Here is an 8,590-nt window from a genome sequence, read left to right on the forward strand (position 1 = left end):
GAAATTATTTGAAAATAATTGAAATTTTCCCAAGAATTTTATTAAAATTTATGAAAATAATTGAATTTCGGAGAAAAATTTAATTATTTTTAAGAATAATTGAAATTTTGACGAGAATTAAAAAAAATTTTTGAACAATATTTAATTATTGCGAAGAATATTATTACTATTGAAAATAATTCAATTTCTGCAATAATTTGTAACTTTTCCAAAATTAAAATTTGTTTTCGTGTTTTTAACTAAACTTCTTTTTTAAATCGATTATTTTTAATAATTTTTGAAGGAGTTCTTTAACAATTTTCAAATCCATTTCTTTCAAATATTCAATTTTACAAAATTTCAATTATTCGGAAATTCTGCATTTAAATATTTATTAAAAAATAAAAACTTGAAATACTTTTAATAAAAATCCTATTAAACTTTTAAAAAGAATTAATTCTACAGAATTGTTTGTCATAAATATGAAAAATTTAGATTTTTAAAGATTTTAATTTGAAAGCTTTTCAAAATTCAATTATTTCTAAAAATTCACACTCTAATGCTTTTAATATTCAATTATTATCTCAAATTTGAACTCAAATGTATTTTAAAATCAATTTTATTAGAAAATTCTACTAGAATTAAATTATTTAAATAAAAAAAACAATTTATTAAATAATTGCATGTTACTTTAAATTGAATTCTCACAAAGAATTTTATCAATATATTTAAATAATTGAATTCTTTTGACGAAATTTAAGAAAATCTTTAAGTATAATTACATTTTTTGAGGAATTCGATTAAAATTGTATTAAATATAATTAAAATTCTGCAATGAATTTTATTATTTATGAAAACAATTGAATTTCTAAAAAGAATTTTATTATTTACGAAAATAATTGAATCCGTGTAACAATTTTATTATTTATGAAAATTGAATGATTGCGAAGAAATTTATAAGAAAAATGTTAAATAATTGAATTCCTGTGAAATTTTTATTATTTTATGAAAATAATTAAAGGTTTGTGTAGAATTTTATTAATTTTTTTTAAATAATTGAATTGTTTTGGACAATTTTTTTAAAATAGTAAATATTGAAAATCATTGATTGAGGGAAGTTTTGGAAAATAATTGAATTTCCGAGAAAAATTTAATTGTTTCTAAAGATAATTGAAATTTTGACGAGAATTTAAAAAAATTGTTGAACATAATTGAATTTTTGCGAATAATTTTATTACTTTTGAAAATATAATTGAATTTCTGCAATCATTTGTAATTTCCGTAATTACTCTAAAATTCTAAAAATTTTGTCGTACAATTTACGAACTTTTCTTTTTTTTTCTCAAATCAAATTACGGACTTTACGGGCTTTTTTTAAAAAAAAAACTGACTTTTACGGACTTGAAGCGGGATTTACGAATCTAGTTCGAGCCATATGTGTGTTACATGATAAAATTTTGAATTAAAATAAAAATTAAATATACTTCACAATCTGAATAAATTTTCATTTCTAAAATGCAAAGCATATTTTTTTATACGTAACGGAAAATTTCTACAGTTTAGCATTTTTCGATTTCTACTTTTATGTTTTTAATTAAAAAATTGACTTACCCACTGCCGGCATTTGAATACAGAGGGCATGAGCAAATTTCAGGTAAGTTCTACCCAGTTCGTGAACACAGATTTGTAGAATGTCACTAATATCGATCAGCAGATCTGTAAAAATAATTTTCAAGCATAAAAATGTCGTCTTTTCTTATTTTATTTTTTCTGCTTATACAGTCGAACACGAATAAGAGAAATTTTAAATGAATAATTTTTTATGTCTAAATTTTGGTGTCTATCAAAAATTGACAACGATTTTTGTAACTTCAATAGGTAAAGAAGATTTTTTTTATTCATATTGTATAATAATTTCTTTCATCACTAGAAAAAAACTTACGTGGGGTTCCATTGGTTCTGCAGGTCATATAAACGCAGGCAGCATGATTGAGTTGTTGCTTTCTTCCTCGAGTTAAATTACGAGCAAGAGCCATTTTATAAAAATTCATTGATGTCTCAATATGAAGATGAGCTAATCTAAAAATTTTAGTTCAATTATTAGTATTACATTCCATTTAATTATTTATTTACTTTAATTATTATTACTGTTATCCCATAGTTTCTCTCAATTTTAAATTAATTATAATTTACTTAGAAATAATTTCATTATCAGGGTGCCTAGCAAGGATTAAGAAAAAAATTTCCTGACTTATTATTATTGTGGTCAAGTAATTATAATTTTCCTATAATTAAAGAATGGTCACAAGTTTCAGTTTATTAATTCTTTGACAATTTATTGACATTAAAATTATTTTCCTTGAAAAAATTCTTTTTACATAAAAATATGAAAGTTTAAAGAAAATAATCATTTTTTTAATCATTTTCTAAAATGTTCAACTAAACTTCATCTCTAAATCAATTATTTAAAATAATTTTCCGAAAGTTCTTCTAGAATTCAATTATTTATATACAAAAACTCAATTTTTTATTAAGGTACCTATAATATTTTCTAAAAATTATAATAAAGAAATTTTTACAATTAATTTTTTTAAAATATTTTTGAATAATTTTTGAAAGACAATAATTGTTTAATTATATATGAGGTGTAAGTTTTCAAAACCTGATAAATCCAAATTTTGTCATTTCGAGAAATTTAAACAAATAACGATTCTCACATAACCATTAAAATTAACTTTAATACAGAAAAATTGTAATAAATTATTCATTTTTTAATATTTTTTCTATTTACAATGCTCTGTTTGTAATTAAAGTTTATTGTAATAAGGAAATTCAAAGGTTTTGGTAATTTTTTCTAATAAAAAAAATTTAAATTAAAAATCATCAAGATTAGGCCAAAATACTTTTTAAATTCAAAATTCTTTAGTAATAAATTTTTTTTAAATTGAACAGTGATAAATCGATTTTTAAGGATTTTAATATTTTAAATATGTGTTTATCTCAATTTTTTAGAAAAATGGATTTATCAACTTTATACAATTGAAAAATGTTCAAACAATTGAAATTTGGTAAAATCTTTAAAAACAATTGAATTTAAAAAAAAAATAAAATTTGTAAAGAATTCTAATTATTATAATAAATTAGAACATGATTTCTCCGAAATTTTAATAAATCTAAAAAACTAAATTTTGGATGTAATTTTTTGAAAATAATTTAATTTCTTAAAAGAATTCTTGTATAATTTAAAAAAACTAATTAATTTTTTGATGAATTTTAATTAAAAATTTTGATCATGATTTTTTTCTCCAAAATGTTAAAAATAATTCTAAAATGTTATTATTTTTTGTATGTATTTAAATCTTCGGAAATATGATATTGAAAATATTGAAAATATTGAATTTGAAAAGATTAGAAGCTAATTTTCGTTAATTTGTATTTTTTTACATTTAAAGATTTTTCATTAAAATTTTTGATAATTCAATTATTTTCAAAATTTGCAAGTAAAATTCTTCAAAAGTTGGTTTTCAAAAATTTGTAATATAATAATACTTAAAGAAACAATTATTTTCAATTAAATTTTGCAAAATTTCAATTATTTAAAAAGATTTTTATTGTAGATGTATTTGGAAAATTTAATTATCTTAAAAAATGATTCAAAAATAATTTTTGAAAGATTTATTTATAGTTATTTTTCGCACTATAAAAATCGAAATGAGTTGCACTTTTTTCATTAAAAATTATGGTATTTTCTTGCAATTTTTGAAAAAGATTCGAAAAAAGTCTCAATTAATTTCCTGAACAATAATTTTTTTCCCTTACATTTCTCTGACTTTACTAACATGCGGCCACCCTGCTAATAATTAGTTAATTATAATTCACCTTAAATATTCTACTTAATCGTAATATTTATTAATTTCTTTAAAATTAGTTTACTATGGTTACTATATTATTTAATACGTGGGTGAAGTTCACAACATTTACGATCAACGATTGTAAGAAAAAAAATATTTTTTACACAGAAAACGAATTTTACAGATTTTTATTTTTTGAATTATTGTTGAAGAAATATTGTTACAAAAAAATTTCTAGCTAAAAGTTTGCATAAAAATTCTATCTTCTATTAAATCTATTAAATATATAATAAACCAATAAAAATCGTTGATTATAAACGTTGTGAACTTCACACGAACGTTATTTAAAAAAAATAAAACTTACGATAATTGATTACACAAATGAGTGATTCCTCGCTTTGCGTTCTGAATGGTGATTTCTCTAGATTCCTTGCCACTCATAGGAAATGCTTGAAAAAATTTTTTTATTTATAGAAAATTAAAATTTGAATAATTTTTATATGAACATTTTTTTATCGATTTTTTTTTTATTTTTTCGTTAATTATTTGAATTTTTTACCTCCACCAAAATGGTAAGGACCACCGGTGCTGTCGCTTGCGACAAACTGTCCCAGAAGAGTCATGTTCCCTGATGGTGATTCTTCGAAGGCAGTTTCGTTGACGATCAACTGATCTTCCAAAACAACACCACATTGTGTACATACTGCGTCTCCTCTCGCTGGATCTGTTTCGATCTCAGTGGATCCACAGGCACGACACTTTGATTCCGACATCTGTTGAATAAACAATTTTCGTTAGAATTATTTTACAACAATAAATAATTTCATTATAAAATAATAATAAGAAAAAGAATATAATTTCTTACTGTAGAATATAATAAAAATAAAAAATGAATTATAATAATAATTAGAATCATTACTTTGTAAAAAGAAGTATTTTTATTGCCAAAATATCATCACTACAACCTCGACTACAACTATTCTATTCTGTTAAAAAATTCTAATTGTTTTTGTTTACTATTTTATCTAATTGTTTATCGTTTAATTGTTACGAAGGGTCATCAGATTTTCTGATAATGACATTTATAAAAATTCTATTCAACTAAAGATAAAATAGTTTTATTTAGAAATGAGCATTGTTTCTTTTTTATCCACAATATCTCAGGACTAGAGCTATTATCTTTCTTTAATTTAATTTGTTCTTTACTTAGAAAAAAAATTGAATATTTAAATATTCTAAATATTAAATAGTAAAAATAAAAATGTAATAAATTAAAAAACAGTAAAATAAATATTTTAGAACAATAGTTTAAGCAAAAGCAATAAAAAGTAATTAAAATTAAAAATTGTGAAAAGGAAAAATCGTAAAATAAATGTAGCAAAAATAATAAATAGTAAAATAAAAAATTCTAATTATTATGCATTAATAATCTTTGTATTTTGTCAATAATCTGTTCGCAGTAATGTTTGATGTTAGTATTATTTTCGTTTGCTTTTTGTTTTCTAATTTAATTTTGATAATTTTTCTTTTTTAATGTTCTGAATTTTAAAATTAATGAAACTTTAATTTTAATGCTTTAAAGATTAAAAAACACCAAAAATTAATAAAACCAAATTATTATCATTCAGAAATAATTTTTTTCATTTTGAATCTGAAATAATTGAATTCTTATAAAGATAAGTTTATCCAAATTTTTAAAAATAATTTAATTTCTGCGAAGAATGTTAAAATTAACATTGTTTTTAATTATTCCTTCCAGAAATGTTATTTTAATTTTTATAAATAATTCAATTCCTTAGAGAAATTTTATTAATTATGAAAAAAAAATTTAAATCTTAATAAGAATTTTAATCAAAATTTTCAAAATAATTGAATTTCTCCGAAGAATTTTATTATTTAGGAAAAGAATTAAATTTTTTTGTTATAAAGAATTTTATTGACATTTTTCAAAATAACAAAATTTTTGCGGCGAATTTTATTGAAATCCTTTAAAATAATTCAATTCCTGAGAAGAATTCGATTAATTATACAAATAATTTAATTCTCATCATGAATTTTATTTAGGAAAAAACTGAATTTTTTCAAAATATTTAGATAATGAATTTTTTTTTCATTATAAAGAATTTCGTTGAAATTTTTCAAAATAATAAAATTTTTGCAACGAATTTTATTAAAATTCTTTAAAATAATTGAATTTCTGAGAAAAATTTTATGAAAATAAATTATTCTTTGCTAAGAATTTAATTCAATTTTTCGAAAATAATTTAATTTCTTCTGGAATTTAATTAAAAATTTTTTGAAAATGTAACAATTCTCCTAAAGAATTTAATTAAAAATTTTTAAAAATAATTGAATTTTAGCGAAAAATTTTATCCAATTTTTAAAAATAATTGAATTCTTTTGAAATTGCATTGAAAATAATTGAATTCCTGCGAAGAATTTTATAAATTATGAAAATAATTGAAAGTTTGCTAAGGAATTAATTAAAATTTTCAAAAATAATTAAATTTTTGCGAAGAATTGTATTATTTACAAAAATAATTGAATTCCTCCAAAGAATGTTATTATTTGTAAAAATAATTGAATTCAAACTAAAAATGTTATTATTTATCAGAATAATTGAATTGTTTCGAAGAATTTTATCAGAATTTTTGAAAATAATTGAATTTTTTTTTGAGAAATTTTATTAAAAATGGAATAAAAATAATTGAAATCAATCTAAAAATGTTTATTAAATCATTAAAAAATAGTAAATAATTGAATTTTATTAATATTTTAAAAAATAATTGTATTTTTTCGAGAAATTTTGTAAAAATTTTAATAATTTTAATTAGAAAATTTATAAATTATGAAAATAAGTAAATTTTTTCTAAGAATTTAATTAAAATTTTCGGAAAAGAATTGAATTTTTTCCAGGAATTCAATTAATATTCTATTAAAAATATTTCAATTCTCATAAAGAATTGAATAAAAATTTTTGAGAACAATTTTATTAATTTTTTAAAAATAATTGAATTTTTTTGAGAATTTTTTTTGAAATTGCATTCATAATAATTAAATTCCTGCGAAGAATTTTATAAATTATGAAAATAATTGAAAGTTTGCTAAGGATTTAATTAAAATTTTCAAAAATAATTGAATTTCTGTACAGAATTTTATTATTTACGAAAATAATTGAATTCCACCGAGGAATTTTACTATTAATAAAAATAATTCAATTCTTCTAAAGACAGTTATTATTTATGAGAATAATTGAATTGTTTCGAAGAATTTTATCAGAATTTTTGAAAATAATTGAATTTTTTTTGTGAAATTTTATTAAAAGTGGAATGAAAAAAAATTGAAATCAATCTAAAAATTTTTGTTAAAACATTAAAAAATAATAAATAATTGAATTTTATTAATATTTAAAAAAATAATTGTATTTTTTTGAGAAATTTTGTTAAAATTTTAATAAAAAAATTTATGAATTATGAAAATAAGTAAAATTTTGCTAATATTTGAAAATAGAATTTGTTTTTAATTTACACAATAATAACTAAAATAATAAATATTAAAATAAAAATAGAAAATTTGCAAATTGTAGAATATAAAAGAACAATAATAATAAATAGTAAAATTTGTAAAAAAAAATTATATAATAATAAATTAACAGATGCAATCAAATTACTTATTGAATTACTAGTGAATAAATAATTAAATTGCAATTTTAAATTAAAAATTTCAAATTTATTAAAAATTTATTCAATATTAATTCAATAAGTAATTTAATTGCAATTTAATATCAAAAATATAAATTTCACAGCCACAAATAAAAAAAAATTGCAATAAAAATTAAAACACATTTTCCTCTAATTTATAGAAACGTTTGAGTGAAATTTAAACTTTATATTACATTAGCTCAATGGTTATGTCTCCTGACTTGTATTTCAGTGAGGATATCTAGGTTCAATCCCAGATGCCTCGAGATTTTTTTACCGAGAAACTATATAAATCGCACAAAAAGCACGTGCTCACGTTTAAATGTCAGTTTTCTTTACAAAATGTAAAATCCACGTTAAAATTTTCTTACAAAAAAGTAGAATTAAAAAAGATGATACTGATGCGATATTTGGTTTAAATAGCCAGCAGGACTGATGCAATTACATTCAGAGGAGAATAAATGTAATTTTTCTCTTTCCAATTAAATTGAAAATCATTTCACTAATAAGATATTCAGATAGATTATTTTCAAGATTAATTAAAATATGAGAATATTCTTTAATTCATTGACATTATGTAAAATATATAATAGAAACTCTAACCTCAATGATAATTTAGAAACACGTTTTCTAGAAAGCAATATAGAAACAAATTTTGTGCTCATACCGTGAATGATGTTCAGTTATTTTTATTTCAGACAGAAAAAAATCTGCTGATGAACGATTTTAATTGGAAATCTGGTGGAAATTAATTTTCTTGTACTTGTATATAGTTGAATCGTTTTTAAAACAAAAAAATTCTCTCCACAATTCTCCACGTTATGGATCTGCAAGCAATGGCAAGGAAGACACACTTCTACACTTTTAACTCCATTTCATTTTACACAAGCTTGTCGGTGGCTTTTAGTTATAAAACATCTCGCGAGTGGCGTGACAGTCGCATTTATTTTACTTGAAGTTGTGAACGTGAACATGTGTTTCTCGGTTAGTAAATTCATGCATCAGGCTGCGTCTACAACAGAAAAAATAATGTGTAGAAAATTGTGTAATATATAGTGT

The 8,590-nt window shown here is 20.2% G+C and overlaps 1 protein-coding gene across 1 annotated transcript in view; it reads right to left on the reverse strand.

Moving 5' to 3' along the window:
- Positions 1–8,413, reverse strand: part of LOC122500365 (transcription factor IIIB 90 kDa subunit) — a 42,047-nt gene extending 33,634 nt beyond the window's left edge. The window contains exons 1-5 of the mRNA XM_043609268.1: positions 8,199–8,413; positions 4,390–4,603; positions 4,195–4,279; positions 1,922–2,058; positions 1,591–1,695 (exon numbers count right to left, since the gene is read on the reverse strand). Coding sequence (XP_043465203.1) covers positions 1,591–1,695; positions 1,922–2,058; positions 4,195–4,279; positions 4,390–4,603 — 541 coding nt within the window. The 5' untranslated portion in view covers positions 8,199–8,413. The remainder of the gene's footprint in view (positions 1–1,590; positions 1,696–1,921; positions 2,059–4,194; positions 4,280–4,389; positions 4,604–8,198) is intronic.
- Positions 8,414–8,590: the final 177 nt, after the last annotated feature.

This window comes from Leptopilina heterotoma, unplaced genomic scaffold (assembly GCF_015476425.1).
Source record: "Leptopilina heterotoma isolate Lh14 unplaced genomic scaffold, ASM1547642v1 Lhet_183, whole genome shotgun sequence".
Lineage (NCBI taxonomy): Eukaryota > Metazoa > Arthropoda > Insecta > Hymenoptera > Figitidae > Leptopilina > Leptopilina heterotoma.